Source organism: Oncorhynchus clarkii, chromosome 28 (assembly GCF_045791955.1).
Source record: "Oncorhynchus clarkii lewisi isolate Uvic-CL-2024 chromosome 28, UVic_Ocla_1.0, whole genome shotgun sequence".
NCBI lineage: Eukaryota > Metazoa > Chordata > Actinopteri > Salmoniformes > Salmonidae > Oncorhynchus > Oncorhynchus clarkii.
Genome location: NC_092174.1, coordinates 3,714,465 through 3,731,615, shown reverse-complemented (window position 1 = coordinate 3,731,615; position 17,151 = coordinate 3,714,465). Strand labels below are relative to the sequence as shown.

At 42.5% G+C, this 17,151-nt stretch overlaps 1 protein-coding gene across 11 annotated transcripts in view; it reads left to right on the top strand.

The window, feature by feature from the left end:
* LOC139387434 (amphiphysin) overlaps positions 1-17,151 on the top strand; it is a 138,506-nt gene that overhangs the window by 21,824 nt on the left and 99,531 nt on the right. For all 11 annotated transcript variants that reach the window (XM_071133596.1, XM_071133606.1, XM_071133600.1 and 8 more), the window contains exon 2: positions 13,889-13,969. In XM_071133596.1, coding sequence (XP_070989697.1) covers positions 13,889-13,969 — 81 coding nt within the window. The remainder of the gene's footprint in view (positions 1-13,888; positions 13,970-17,151) is intronic.

Below are 17,151 nucleotides of genomic sequence, written 5' to 3'. Positions count from 1 at the left end.
AGGGACCCTGGGCATCTTTCTTTGGGTGTCTTTCAGAGTCAGTAGAAAGGCCTTTTTAGTGTCCTAAGTTTTCATAACTGTGACCTTTAATTGCGTCTGTAAGCTGTTCCACAGGTACATGTTCATTAATTGTTTATGGTTCATTGAACAAGCATGGGAAACAGTGTTTAAACCATTTACAATGAAGATCTGTGAAGGTATTTGGATTTTTACGAATTATCTTTGAAAGACAGGGTCCTGAAAAAGGGACGTTTCTTTTTTGTTGTTGCTGAGTTTATGATATAGCTAGCAGAGCAGGTCGCTAATGGCTAGCATGGCTAGTGTGTGTTGAGGATAGCATTCCATTTAGCTAGCATTGCTGCGAATAGCATTCTTGTAATGTCTGGCTTTTGGTGACTTTGCTGTGCTGTGAGACTGAGACTCCTGGCTTAGCCGAGAGGTTAATATTTGATAGGCTAGCTGTCTCTGCTGGATTGCGTTTCCCCTCTAGGTTTTGTGCCCAGGGTGTAAACAGAGCTCAGGGACTAATACAGGTAGACCACATTGTAATGTGGTTTGGGTGCTTGTGTTGCCGACTGACACCGTAGCTGGATGAAATAGCCTGGGGCGTGAAAATAATCACCAGCCTCCGTTGGTCAATTTGAAATGAGCATTGTCAAGGCTTGCTTGAAATAATCACCTGTAAATTTCTCACTCACATCTATTGCTAGTTAATCTGCAATGTAAGCCTGTTGGTAAAATTGACTAGATAATGAATGCAACTACCTATCCTGACCATATAGTGGTGGCATATTCAATGATTATAACCTTTAAAAGAATGCTAATCAGCTTTTCTGTTTGATTCTTTCCTGAAGATCTTCGTTGGAATTGACCCTTACTTTGTTTTTGTGATTTTATTGAGTAAGGACAACAGAGGTGGGACCAAGTCACACGCATGTTTTAAGTCACAAGTTGTCTAAAAGAAAGCCATGTTTTTTTTTTCTTCAAGTAAAAAATAAATAAATCTTGTTTTGTCTACAACACATTTTGATTAGCCTATGTAGGCTAATTGTAAAACAGGGACCTTGTAGCAGTCTGTAAGGGCAGGAAATCAGCAGAAGGCAAGGCAGGTTGACATGCTCAGAGTGTACATTTATTTACAGATCTTGGTGATCCAATGGTGAAAGCACCATATAATACAGAATATACAAGTAGATTTACCAAATATACACAGGCAACAGCCCAAAAGAACTAGCCTCTGAATCAGGCTTCACCTGTCCTATCTGAATGGACACAGGTAGAGTGAAAGACTGCACAACCTCCCCTTGAGAAACCAAATCAAATCTGTCTAACAGGAGCTCCAATAGGTACATAAAATAAGCACTTGGCCCCCAGGACCATACAATTACCCAATTGTGCAATTACAACCAATAAACAAACTGGTTCTACAATGTAAATGGACATTTCCACGCCCATTGGAACATTTATCTTAATCAAACTTAATGATTGTTAATGATATTTCAACACCATGCTAACATGGAACAATCATTTTCTCTTACTCAATGTTCTGATTCCAAGCCACGGAGCCTATTCCTATGCACACTGAGGTGCCCATGCTCCTACTACACACGACAAAAATGACAGAGACGGAGCACAATAAACACTGCACCCACTCAGAGCAGGGTAACAAATGGTTGGCTAAATGAAAAGGTGTCGTAGGCCTACTACACAGAAAACAGAAATGTCTAAGTGTTGCAATAAATGGTACGGGGTGGAATGATGAAACACTAGCAATTATCGTAGTATTACATGGAATACAGGTTTACCACATATACATTTAAAAAAGCAACAGCAAGCATTTCAACAAGAGAAAAAAAGCACTCTACTGGTTGGAGTTTGGAGAGCGCAAGTGGAAAGCCGCGCTTATGGTGAGTCTTAGCCACAGTAATAATGAATTTGAACAACAAATTAAAAATGCAAGCTTCATGAGTAAATGATCAATTTCAAGCTATTATAAATACCAAAAGACCAGTAGGCCTATGCTCGTAATTGATGCCCCATTGCTGGTGAGCTAGCAAAGTAAACAGTTAATATTCTTGATCACTGAACTATTTTTGGAGTTACATATTTATCCATTATGGCAATCCTCTCTCCCTACAATTTGATATTTGTGCTGCACCCGATCCTATAGCTCTACTGCCAATCAGCAATCTGTTCGCTAGCTCACCCGACCTGTGTTGATTGACAGTTTGCTGGTCCAATCAGAGGGCAGACTGAGTTTCACTAGCCAATCTGTTGCAGGTTTTTTTTTGTTGCAAGGGCTATGCTGCAGCTACAGTCTCTTGCTGCGTGAAAAGTAATCCATGTAGACTGTGCCAGAAAATGAGTGACAAAACATTACAAAATCTAGCCATATAATTTCGGCATTCTAAAACCTGTCAAGTCATCACTCTCAAGTCAAAGTTGAGTCCAGAGTCTTGAGGCTCCAAGTCAAGTTATTTTCTAAGTCGAGTCTCTTGTAACTCGAGTCAAAGTCATGTGACTCGAGCGAACAACTCTGAAGGATAGTGTACATATTTCAGATTTTACAGCCAAGGGAGAATTCATAAAGAGTTATCACAGAACAGGTCATGACTATAGAGTAAAGGCAGTGACTCAGAGCATTAGCCTAAACCGGGGACTGGAGGTTGTGATGTTTTGTCACATTCGGAAGGATCAGAGAACAACATTACAGAAGAAGTAGACAACCCGACTCTGGCAACCCTCTGTTAATAGATTCCCCACCCAAATTCAATATACATCTGTATGCGAGGGTAATTCAACTATTCGAGGGCTTAGGTACTGCTGGTTTTCTTTCCTACCTAGTTAATTGACCAATTGTCATTGGCAGAAAGCTTTTTGAGGTGAAGTGAAAAAAGGAGGTACTGTTGCAAAACGTTTATCTACTACGCTATATCTTAATTAACACAGCCCAAGTGTCCATGTTTAGAAGCAAAGAATGAAACCAGATGTGTTTCCGGACTCCAGGACCGTAGTCGAATATGTCCACAGTATGTAGATGCTTTACTTGGTTATTTTCTCCATTATTTGCATGTTCTATTGTTGAGAATGTGATTCTATTGGTGCAGTAGAGTATTTCAGTGGAGTGACTGACCCTTGAAACAGCTGACGAGCTGTTCAAAAGAGGGTACCCAAGGGATGTCTGTCTGACGCATCATTCATATTAGCATTTGCTTAATGAACCAACAAAGAACCCTCGCAGTTGCCCTATATTTACAGTCTCCTTTTGACTGTATACCATTAACTGTATACGCAAGTAAGAAAATGCAAGTGTATTTTCCATAATATCCATGCAATGTTTTCAATATTTTCTTCAGCTTCTCATGTCTTTTTTTTCAGCCTTCAGGGAAGGCTGGTGGGTTGTGGTTAACTACAGTTGGATTAAAATGTGAGTTTAAGGTTAGAGGTTGACAAACCAAAAAACCCTGCTCAAACTGTACGCACACCTTGTACGAATGAAAAATAATAACAGATAATGTGACCATTCTGAAACTAGTAGTTACGCCTGATTAAAAACCAAGGATGATTTAACTCGAGTCACATTCTATATTTTTATCTCCGGCTTGCTATAACCTTTTGAGATGGAGCATCTTGGCTATGTGATCCTATATGAGGGTCCTATATGGAATGTTGCTTATGATTCGATTTGATTATTGTTGGACAGGGTTACAACCCCAACAATAGACAGACATATGGTATATTACATGCTTGTCAAGTAATCAGTACTGACTACTGAGTGCTTTATATACAGTAACTGGGGGAGAAAGGGTGCAATATTTGAAAAACCTGGTTAGACAATACCTAAAGGACTCTAAGGTCCATATAATCTAGTTCTTACCATCCTAGGTTTGAGTCAATCGGTTGTGTTGTGATAGGGTAGGGGTGGTGTACAGAAGATAGCCCTATTTGGTAAAATATCAATATCACAGTGCCATCTATTTTGTTACCAAAGCCACATATACTACCCTCCACTGCGACCTGTATGCTCTCGTTTGCTGGCCCTCGCTTCATTTTCGTTGCCAAAACCCACTGGCTCCAAGTCATCTATAAGTCTTTGCTAGGTAAAGCCCAGCCATAACTCAGCTCACTGGTCACCATACCAGCACCCACCCGTAGCACGTGCTCCAGCTAGTATATTTCACTGGTCACCCCCAAAGCCAATTCCCCCTTTGGTCGTCTTTCCTTCCAGTTCTCTGCTGCCAATGACTGGAACGAACTGCAAAAGTCACTGAAGCTGGAGACCCATATCTCTCTCACCAACTTTAAGCATCAGCTGTCAGAGCAGCTCACAGATCATTGCCCACCCAACCACCTCATCCCCATATTGCTATTTGTTTGTGCTCCTTTGCACCCCAGTATCTCTACTTGCACATTCATCTTCTGCACATCTATCACTCCCGTGTTTAATTGCTAAATTGCAATTATTCCGCCACTATGGCCCATTTATTACCTTACCTCCCTTATCTTACCTCATTTGCACACACTGTATATAGACTTTTGTGTTGTGTTATTAAGTTGTGTTATTGACTGTAGGTTTGTTTATTCCATGTGTTGTTGTTTATGTCGCACTAGTTTGCTTGATCTTGGCCAGGTCGCAGATGTAAATGAGAACTTGTTCTCAACTGGCCTCCCTGGTTAAATAAAGGTGAAATAAAATCGATAAAAAAATATAAAAAGTTGCAAAAACCATCCAGGAAAGGAAGATCCACCCGCTGCAGAGGATACGTTCATGAGAGTTACCAGCCTCAGAAATTGCAGCCCAAATAAATGCTTCACAGAGTTCAAGTAACAGACAACTCAACATCAACGGTTCAGAGGAGACTGCGTGAATCAGGCCTTTGAATTGCTGTAAATAAACCACTACTAAAGGACACCAATAAGAAGAAGAGACTTGCTTGGACCGAGAAACACGAGCAATGGACGTTAGGCCGGGGGAAATCTGTCCTTTTGTCTGATGGGTCCAAATTTGAGATTTTTGGTTCCAACCGCCGTGTCTGTGTGAGACGCAGAGGAAAAAAAGTGTCAAACACAACGTAGCAGCCAAGTAGCCGACTATCTATGGTGGTGAAACGGACAGCACTCTCCAAGTAGCCTACTATCTATGGTGGTGAAATGGACAGCACTCTCCAAGTAGCCGACTATCTATGGTGGTGAAACGGTCAGCACTCTCCAAGTAGCCTACTATCTATGGTGGTGAAACGGACAGCACTATCCAAGTAGCCTACTATCTATGGTGGTGAAACGGACAGCACTATCCAAGTAGCCTACTATCTATGGTGGTGAAACGGACAGCACTCTCCAAGTAGCCTACTATCTATGGTGGTGAAACGGACAGCACTATCCAAGTAGCCTACTATCTATGGTGGTGAAACGGACAGCACTCTCCAAGTAGCCTACTATCTATGGTGGTGAAATGGACAGCACTCTCCAAGTAGCCGACTATCTATGGCGGTGAAACGGTCAGCACTCTCCAAGTAGCCTACTATCTATGGCGGTGAAACGGACAGCACTATCCAAGTAGCCTACTATCTATGGTGGTGAAACGAACAGCACTATCCAAGTAGCCTACTATCTATGGTGGTGAAAAAGACAGCACTCTCCAAGTAGCCTACTATCTATGGTGGTGAAACGGACAGCACTATCCAAGTAGCCTACTATCTATGGTGGTGAAACGGACAGCACTATCCAAGTAGCCTACTATCTATGGTGGTGAAACGAACAGCACACTCCAAGTAGCCTACTATCTATGGTGGTGAAACGAACAGCACTCTCCAAGTAGCCGACTATCTATGGTGGTGAAATGGACAGCACTCTCCAAGTAGCCTACTATCTATGCTGGTGAAACGGACAGCACTCTCCAAGTAGCCTACTATCTATGGTGGTGAAACGGGCAGCACTCTCCAAGTAGCCTACTATCTATGGTGGTGAAACGGACAGCACTCTCCAAGTAGCCTACTATCTATGCTGGTGAAACGGACAGCACTCTCCAAGTAGCCTACTATCTATGGTGGTGAAACGGGCAGCACTCTCCAAGTAGCCTACTATCTATGGTGGTGAAACGGACAGCACTATCCAAGTAGCCTACTATCTATGGTGGTGAAACGGACAGCACTCTCCAAGTAGCCGACTATCTATGGCGGTGAAACGGACAGCACTCTCCAAGTAGCCTACTATCTATGGTGGTGAAACGGGCAGCACTCTCCAAGTAGCCGACTATCTATGGCGGTGAAACGGACAGCACTCTCCAAGTAGCCTACTATCTATGGTGGTGAAACGGACAGCACTCTCCAAGTAGCCTACTATCTATGGTGGTGAAACGGACAGCATTCTCCAAGTAGCCTACTATCTATGGTGGTGAAACGGACAGCACTCTCCAAGTAGCCTACTATCTATGGCGGTGAAACGGACAGCACTCTCCAAGTAGCCTACTATCTATGGTGGTGAAACGGACAGCACTCTCCAAGTAGCCTACTATCTATGGTGGTGAAACGGACAGCACTCTCCAAGTAGCCTACTATCTATGGTGGTGAAACGGACAGCACTCTCCAAGTAGCCTACTATCTATGGTGGTGAAACGGGCAGCACTCTCCAAGTAGCCTACTATCTATGGTGGTGAAACGGACAGCACTCTCCAAGTAGCCTACTATCTATGGTGGTGAAATGGACAGCACTCTCCAAGTAGCCTACTATCTATGGTGGTGAAACGGGCAGCACTCTCCAAGTAGCCTACTATCTATGGTGGTGAAACGGACAGCACTATCCAAGGTGCTAATTAGTTCAAAGCATTTTAAATGTAGTATGCAGTATGCCAACATACTTGAGTACAGCTGCGGGCTGACACAAGTCCGGATTTCTTATAGCCTTATTATCTAGACATAAATGTACAGCAACATTTTTAGACGACACTGCAGAACACGGACAGCACTCTCCGCCATATGCACACATACTCAGCTGTGGGGCTTACGAGACCCCAATTTCATATACTTTTCAAGACCTCAATGTACAGGAGAACAAATATCGGAATATAACTTCAAATAAAATAAACCAATGTATTTAATGTGATAACATGAAGCACATATTCAGGTTACAAACGTGTGCTGTGAAACCTCCCACAATGACTCTCCCCATGTCAAGTCCATTTAACTCCCGAGAGTCAACTTCTTGCTGAAAGCCATGAGCGGGCATGTGGCTGTGATGTTCAACATTCTAAGGCTGTTCTGAAGACTCTGGCATAGTGTCTATGTTTTTTGTTCATTTTGAGTGTTAACCTGGGTGTCCTCTTTAGCCTTGTCTACAAGGCTTGCTGCCACCAAATGCACCTGGGTTCAGGCATGTTTAAAAACCTTTTCTGAGGGCTCGTTTGTTGTTGTTGTTTTTTTTTTATGTTTTACTTCTGATGCATAGGATGTTAATTTATTGTACGTTCCACCCACTCTTTTGCTAGTTTAATGCCTCCAGTTGTTTCGAGACTGAAGCTTACTACCTTTTGGCATGTTGTACAGCCCAACTTTAAATTCTTCATGTTAAGCCAGGGGTTATACGTTTGCTTGTTCTTGAACTGCAAATTGTACCTCCTCCAAGTACTTAGTCGGTGGATGCACTGCTCCCGGTCTCCCTCTGAGTCTGACTTGCTAGTAGCCTACTAGCTAGTGGAGGTGCTGGTGGTGATTGCTGAACTGTCAGGATTAGCATTGCCATCAATAACAGTTTGCACCTCACTCCTCTCCTCCGCCACGGACAGCTCGTTCTGGGTTTGATTCACCATCTTTCTCTGGATTTTTGGACTTGAAAAATGTCAAACTCGATTGCCTTTTCTTATACATTTTTTATTTGGCTTTCCCACGATTCAAATTCAAGTAGGGAGACCGATTTATGTAGGGACCTCTTCACTAGCTGACCACCACTACCAAGACCTGCTGTCACACCCTGACCATAGTTTGCTTTGTATGTTTCTATGTTTTGTTTGGTCAGGGTGTGATCTGAGTGGGCATTCTATGTTGTGTGTCTAGTTTGTCTGTTTCTGTGTTTGGCCTGATATGGTTCTCAATCAGAGGCAGGTGTTAGTCATTGTCTCTGATTGGGAACCATATTTAGGTAGCCTGTTTGGTTTTGGGTTTTGTGTGTGATTGTCTCCTGTGTCAGTACCACACGGGACTGGTTTCGGGTTGTCACATTTATTGTTTTGTAGTTTGTTCATGTATAGTTTTTCTTATTAAAAAAAACATGAACTTCAACCACGCTGCGTATTGGTCCCCCTCTCCTTCGACGGAAGAATCCTGTTACACCTGCGTCAATATTAGTTACTTACCCCACCGGCCCTTCCCATAACGTCTATGTGCAAATAAGAGAGCAGGTCTGGAACCAGTGTGGCAGGATAGGATGATTACACAGAAGGATCACCACGCTTTTACATGGTCTTTCTGGGGGGGTGGGAAAAATAATGAGCAGGCAACTTGATTTAATGCTGATGGCTTTCATTAGAATGTCTACAGTGTGAACAGTGAAATAATGAATAAATCATGCCACGAGAGGTGCCGGATCTGGGCAAATAGGTGCCGGAACAAACAAAGTCAAATCTGAGAAGTCTTGTTCCGGCAGGATCTGGCTCAATTAAGCACTGCTGGAATAGTGGGGATGAGAGAGAGAAGAACAAAGCGAACTGTATGACTCACACATATACAACAGAGAGGAACTACAGTACCAATCAAAAGTTAAGACACACCGACTCATTCAAGGGTTTTTGTTTATTTTTTTACTATTTTCTACATTGTAGAATAATAGTGAAGGCATCAACACTATGAAATAACACATATGGAATCATCTAGTAACCAAAAAAGTGTTAAACAAATCAAAATATATTTAATATTTTAGATTCCTCAAAGTAGCCACCTTTTGCCTTGAAGCTGGTTGAGAGAATGCCAAGCCAAGAGTGTGCAAGGCAAAGGGTGGTTACTTTGAAGAATCTCAAATATAAAATATATTTTGATTTAACACTTTTTTTTGGTTACTAGAGAATTCCATATGTTAATTCATAGTTTTGATATCTTCACTATTATTCTACAATGTAGAAAACAATAAAAATAAATTAAAAACCCTGGAATGAGTAGGTGTGTCCAAACTTTTGACTGGTACGGTATGGTTGGCAGTCTGTATTCCTCTACCTTGTTACAGGACAGCAGGTAGCCTAGAGGTTAAGACCGTTGGGCCAGTAACCAAATACAGCAGTGGTGTCTGCTTATGTCACATGACTATCGGTGTCATCTCCCTGGTTGTTTGGGAGAGGGGAACATGATACACAGGGAGAGGCGGGGGAGAGCAGGAGGGTGTTTGTCTCTGACAGTCACTCCCCAGGAGGGCGTTCCCTACCATTTGTGTTTCCCCTACCCCCCTGTTGTGGACTCCTCAGTGTGTCATATAGTCCCTCTCATCAGCCCTGAATGCTGATTGGCTGACAGCCGTGGTATATCAGACCGTATACCACAGGTATGACAAAACATTTATTTTTACTGCTCTAATTACATTGATAACCAGTTTATAATCACAATAAGGCACCTCGGGTTTGTGGTATATGGCCAATATACCACAGCTAAGGGCTGTATCCAGGCACTCCAGGCACTCTGTGTTATCTTTGGTTGTTTTTTTGGTGTTCATCAAAATAAAGAAAGATGTACGCTTACCATGCTGCACTTTGGTCTCATTCCAACAACGGACGTGACAGACAGTTTGCACATTCGGATTGAAATGATTATTAATTAACATCATCAGCTATTTTTTTATTTCTTTGCCCATGACAGAAGTACATTTCGCCACCCCAGTCATTTTCCACACAATTTCATCAATCAATACTTCTGTCACCACTTACCATAATGAGATACAAGTTTCAAGTATACTTACCATAATGAATTACTTACATACAACGTTCGCACTCCCGACGCCCCTCAGCCTAAAACCTAAAGAGGCCTGAGGTGGGAAGAGCGTCTACTCTATGGTCATTATAACCTAGATAGCTGATTTTAGTTCATAGGATTGGTCAATAGAGATGGCAAATAACTAGCAAGATATAACAAAACAAGAAATGATAAACTGTCTAGAAAAGAGACCAGCATTAACAGTTCTAAATACATTTTAAAAAGGATGAAAAACAGAGGCCAACAAATGCAATCAATATTAGCAAACCTTTAGCTGACAGTAATACCCAGAATTGAGAATGCAAGAGGAAAAATAATATAGTGTCACGGATCCCTCCGGAACTTTCATTACGCACACCTGTCCCCTCTTCCCACTGATTAGTACTTGTATAAGTGTGCCCTTTGGTTTCCATTGGGGTGTCCATTATTGTTACTATGTCCAGTTGGTGCGTGTGAGTACGTGTGCTGTGTGTTTTGGCTTTCGTGCCGTTTGGGCAGATGATTACTGGTCTCGTCCCGAATCATTTATGCCAACGTGACAATATCGAGGATAGAATATATCATGTATCCTCTCCAGATGAACTCCTTTCCTTTATCTTAATTAACTTGACTTATAGAAGTAACCCCTCTAAAATGGTTTTCCCTTAAGATGAAATATACCATTAAATATATACAATCAATTTCAGCAGAACAATACCTGTGATATCCATACAATAGGGGAACAAAACAACTGCAAAATGTAGAATATAACAGTATATCCTCTCAAAATGAAGTGCTTCCCCTCAGATTAATTAAATAAATTATGGTCAAATGGCCTAGGCCATGACACTGACAAAAATGATAAATCATCAGTCCGATTTTATTCAGAATATGCACAAACAGAATGAGCAATTTGTTTAGCAGAAAGGTGGAAAATAAATAGTCCATCGCAGATAGCCAAAGGAGATAGTCCATAGGCCTATATCGCTCAAATTCCGTTCGGATTGTCAATCATTTCAGATTATGTCGAGTTGTCAATCATTTCAGATTATGTCGAGTTGTCAATCATTTCAGATTATGTCGAGTTGTCAATCATTTATATTCTCCTGTCATGAAAGCATGCACATTCTGTATTTGCACACAGGCCTACATTATACATTTGCGCAGCCTATCAAACCCTATTTTCAGATTGTGTGAATTAAAACTGCTTTCACACTACACAATATTCATCACAAATGTTATGATCATGCTCTGAAAGTTTGTACGAGCGCAGTGTACAGGCTCTCGATGGTCATACAGGCTTGAGGAACTAAATGAAAACAAACTTCATATTGATTATCTCCAATGCACATTCTAGAAATGTCTGACATCCTTGGTTCCAGTAAATGGTCAGTAAACATGAAAGCAAATTTGATCATAGAAATCAAGTGTAGTGTAGCATGAAAGGTTATACGATTGTAGGAATTATACAATTGTGTAGTGTGAACGGAGCTTTGGGAATGCCTGGGAACAATCCTATTGAAAACGCTATTTATTTTGCCTTTATTCACACATGATCACATTTTTCTGAAGTATAACAAGACAGCAGAAACACAATATATACAAAAATATGTGGACAACCCTTAAAATTAGTGGATTCTGATATTTTAACCACATCCGTTGCTGACCAGCGTATAAAATCGAGCACACTGCCATGCAATCTCCATAGACAAACATTGGCAGAAGAATGGCCTTACTGAAGAGCTCAGTCACTTTCAACGTGGCACCGTCAAAGGATGCCACCTTTCCAACAAGTCAGTTCATTAAATTTCTGCCCTGCTAGAGCTGTCCCGTGGAAACCGCTGGGAGCAACGGCGGCTCAGTTGCGAAGCAGTAGGCCACACAAGCTCACAGAACGGGACCGCCGAGTGCTGAAACACAGCTCATAAAAATTGTCTGTCCTCGGGTGCAACACTCACTACCGAGTACCAAACTGCCTCTAGAAGCAACGTCAGCGCAGTAACTGTTCGGCGGAGCTTCATGGAATGGGTTTCTATGGCCGAGCAGCCCCACACAAGCCTAAGATCAACATGCGCCATTGGACTCTGTAGCAGTGGAAACGCGTTCTCTGGAGTGATGAACCACGCTTCACAATCTGGCAGTCAGACGGATTAATCTGGGTTTGGCGGAGGCCAGGAAAACTATACGTGTCCGAATGCATAGTGGCAACTGTAAAGTTTGGTGGAGGAGGAATAATGGTCTGGGGCTATTTTTCATGGTTCGGGCTAAGCCCCTTTAGTTCCAGCGAAGGGAAATCTTAACCTACACTATACAATTTTAGACGATTCGGTGCCTCAAACTTTGTGGTAACAGTTTGGGGAAGGCCCTTTGCTGTTTCAGCATGACAATGGCTATGTACAGCTGCAGCGATCGGTTAGCTGCTCAGATAGCAGATGTTTGAAGTTGGTGAGGGAGATAAGTCTCCAACTTCAGCGATTTTTGCAATTCGTTCCAGTCACAGGCAGCAGAGAACTGGAACGAAAGGCGGCCAAATGAGGTGTTGGCTTTAGGGATGATCAGTGAGATACACCTGCTGGAGCGCGTGCTACGGGTGGGTGTTGCCATCGTGACCAGTGAACTGAGATAAGGCGGAGCTTTACCTACCATGGACTTGTAGATGACCTGGAGCCAGTGGGTCTAGCGACGAATATGTAGCGAAGGCCAGCCGACTAGAGCATACAGGTCGCAGTGGTGGGTGGTATAAGGTGCTTTAGTAACAAAACGGATGGCACTGTGATAAACTGCATCCAGTTTGCTGAGTAGAATATTGGAAGCTATTTTGTAGATGACATCGCCGAAGTCGAGGATCGGTAGGATAGTCAGTTTTACTAGGGTAAGTTTGGCGGCGTGAGTGAAGGAGGCCGAGCCTACTGAGTCTGCCGATAAGAATATGGTGATTGACAGAGTCGAAAGCCTTGGCCAGGTCGATGAAGACGATCTCACTAATGCTCCTGTGGCTGAATGGAAGCAAGTCCCCGCACCAATGTTCCAACATCTAGTAGAAAGCCTTCCCAGAAGAGTGGAGGCTGCAGCAAAGGGGAGACCAACTCCATATTAATGTTCATGATTTTGGAATGAGATGTTCGACGAGCTGGTGTCCACATACACTACATGACCAAAAGTATCTTTTGAAAATGCTCTACTCATTAGCGACCAGTACTCAGTACCCAGTTCAACTAGAATACAATTCAGTTGGCATTCAATCTAGTCTGTAATTTTCTGCCTTCTGTTGTTTTTTATTGCCTTTATTTTGTTGTTGTTGCGATTTTAAATGCAACTTAAATTAAATTTGATTTTAAATAGATGAGTGTGTACTAAAGTCCGGGGTGGAGTTTCCCCTAATGCAGATCAAGGATCAGCTTCTCCTCCCCCAATCCGAACCTTTAAAATCCCAGTGCAGTCAGAAACAGGATTTTCCTATGTTTACATATATTTCCACACTGAGGTAGGAATATTATTTTGAAATTGTGAAAATAATGATAATGTCCTTTTAGTGTAAGAGCTGTTTGAAACGACTGCCTGACATTTCAGCCTGTTTTGGTGGGAGGTAGTTTTGGCCTACCTGGTGACATCACCAGGCGGTATAAGTTTCAAAGAGTTTCAAACCTCTCTGCCAATAACAGCTAGTTTTCGGGTTACATGTGGCTTGTCCAAATAAGTCCCTCGCTAAGTCCACTCCCAGACAGTCTTAGCATTTGTATTTGAAAGTAATCACAGTAAGGTACTTAATTGTTACTCATAAATTATTTGATATTGAGGTATAAACGACTGCATTGGACCTTTAACTATTAAGGGGAAATGAAAAACTGACCCAAAATCAGTGTCTAGTGGCAATGCACCCTACTCCTATTAGCAGCAAAAGTGGCTAATTGATGCTTATTTCACAAACTGTCTCTAAACATCTTGTGTTATTTTGGTTCCAGGTACTGCAGAAACTGGGAAAGGCGGATGAGACGAAAGATGACCATTTTGATCAAGCCGTCCAGAACTTCAAGCGACAGGAGGTGAGGAAGGCCAATGTCTTTGTTCGATCATATTATATTATATTATTTTTGTCAGTTACCATCTCAGTGGCCGTTTGTTTAGAGTGTCCGCCCTGAGATTGGGAGTTTGATCCCCGGTCCAGTTCTCCCAGACTCTCAAAATGGGACCTGATGTTTCTCTGATTGCATATAAATTAAAAACAATATTATGATGCCTGGTGAACGGATTCCTTCTCCAGACACCCTTGTTTCATACATGTATTTGGACAGCAGATGGAGCCCTAAGGGTGCTGAAGCACCTACCATTTTGCCCTACTATATAAAAAGTGCCCTTTTGATTGATGTTTTAACTAATTACTTTATATTAAATGTGTTTCTCTTTTCTCTTTTGTAACTTTAAATATAACAAACTGCCCATCCCATCAAACTAGATCATTTCTCATAAACATAATTTGGCTACAGGATCACTGATTTGAGATCAAATGTTTTATGAGGCAACAGTACAGAATTTCACCTTTTATTTTAAGGTACAGTACCAGTCAAAAGTTTGGACACACCTACTCATTCAAGGGTTTTTCTTATTTTTTTAAAACTATTTTCTACATTGTAGAATAATAGTGAAGACATCAACACTATGAAATAACACACATGGAATCATGTAGTAACCAAAAAAGTGTTAAACAAATCAAAATATATTTTATATTTGAGATTCTTCAAAGTAGCCACCCTTTGCCTTGATGACAGCTTTGCACACTCTTGGCATTCTCTCAACCAGCTTCATGAGGAATGCTTTTCCAACAGTCTTGAAGGAATTCCCACATATGCTGAGCACTTGTTGGCTGCTCCTGTAAAAATGATCAAGGAACCTACCAGTTACAACCCTGAATCTGTAAACATGGGCACCCTCATAGATATCATCCTGACCAACTTGCCCTCGAAATACACCTCTTCTGTCTTCAACCAGGATCTCAGCAATCACTGCCTTATTGCCTGCATCCGTAATGGGTCCGCGGTCAAACGACCACTCCTCATCACTATCAAACGCTCCCTAAAACACTTCAGCGAGCAGGCCTTTCTAATCGACCTGGCACGGGTATCCTGGAAGGATATTGACCTCATCACGTCAATAGAGGATGCCTGGGTGTTCTTTAAAATTGCTTTCCTCTCCATCTTAACTCACCATGCCCCATTCCAAAAATGTAAAACTAAGAACAGATATAGCCCTTGGTTCACCCCAGACTTGATTGCCTTTGACCAGCACAAAAACATCCTGTGGCGTACTGCATTAGCATCGAATAGCCCCGCGATATGCACTTTTTCAGGGAAGTCAGGAACCAATATACTCAGTCAGTTAGGAAAGCTAAGGGTAGCTTTTTCAAACAGACATTTGAATCCTGTAGCACTAATTCCAAAAAGTTGGGACACTACACTGTAAAGTCCGTGGAGAATAAGAACACCTCCCAGCTGCTCACTGCACTGAGGCTAGGAAACACTGTCACCACCAATAAATCTATGATGATCGATCATTTCAATAGGCATTTTTCTACCGCTGGCCATGCTTTCCACCTGGCTACCCCTACCCCAACCAACAGATCTGCACCCCCCGCACAGAAACTTGCCTATGTCCCCCCCGCTTCTCCTTCACCCACATGTTCTGAAAGAGCTCTAAAATCTTGATCCCTAAAAAGCAGCAGGGCTAGACAATCTGGAACCTCTTTGTAAAATTATCCGCCGAATTTGTTGCAACCCCTATTACTAGCCTGTTCAACCTCTCTTTCGTATCATCTGAGATCCCCAAAGATTGGAAAGCTACCGTGGTCATCCCCCTCTTCAAAATGAGGAGACACTCTAGACCCGAACTGTTAAAGACCTATATCCATCCTGCCTTGGCTTTCTAAAATCTTCGAAAGCCAAGTTAACAAACAGATCACCGACCATTTCGAATCCCACCGTACCTTCTCCTCTATGCAATCTGGTTTCCGAGCTGGTCATGGGTGCACCTCAGCCACGCTCAAGGTCCTAAACGATATCATAACCACCATCGATAAGAGACAGTACTGTGCTGCCGTCTTCATCTACCTGTCAATCACCTCATTCTTATTGGCAGACTCAATAGCCTTGGTTTCTCAACTGACTGCCTTGCCTGGTTCACCAACTACTTCTCACATAGAGTTCAGTGTGTCAAATCAGAGAGCCTGTTGTCCGGACCTCTGGCAATCTCTATGGGGGTGCCACAGGGTTCAATTCTCGGGCCAACTCTTTTCTCTGTATACATCAATGATGTCGCTCTTGCTGCTGGTGATTCTCTGATCCACCTCTACGCAGATGACACCATTCTGTATACATCTGGCCCTTTGGACACTGCGTTAACAAACCTCCAAACGAGCTTCAATGCCATACAAAACTCCTTCCGTGGCCTCCAACTGCTCTTAAATGTTAGTAAAAACTAAATGCATGCTCTTGAACCGATTGCTACCCGCACGCCCGACTAGCATCACTACTCAGGACGGTTCTGACTTAGAATATGTGGACAACTACAAATACCTAGGTGTCTGGTTAGACTGTAAACTCTCCTTCCAGACTCACATTAAGCATCTCCAATCCAAAATTAAATCTAGAATCAGCTTCCTATTTCACAACAAAGCCTCCTTCACTCATGCTGCCGAACATACCCTCGTAAAACTGACTATCCTACTGATCCTTGACTTCGGCGATGTCATTTACAAAATAGCCTCCAACACTCTACTCAGCAAATTGGATGTAGTCTATCACAGTGCCATCCGCTTTGTCACCAAAGCCCCATATACTACCCACCACTGTGACCTGTATGCTCTCGTTGGCTGGCCCTCGCTACATACTCGTTGCCAAACCCACTGGCTCCAAGTCATCTATAACTCTTTGCTAGGTAAAGCCCCGCCTTATCTCAGCTCACTGGTCACCATAGTAACACCCACCCGTAGCACACGCTCCAGCTGGTATATTTCACTGGTCATCCCCAAAACCAACACCTATTTTGGCTGCCTTTCCTTCCAGTTCTCTGCAGCCAATGACTGGAACGAATTGCAAAAATCACTGAAGCTGGAGACTTAGAGAAGGAGATATATCTTTAAGCATCAGCTGTCAGAGTAGCTTACCGATCACTGTACTTGTACACAGCCCATCTGTAAATAGCCCACCCAACTACCTCACCCCCATATTGTTAT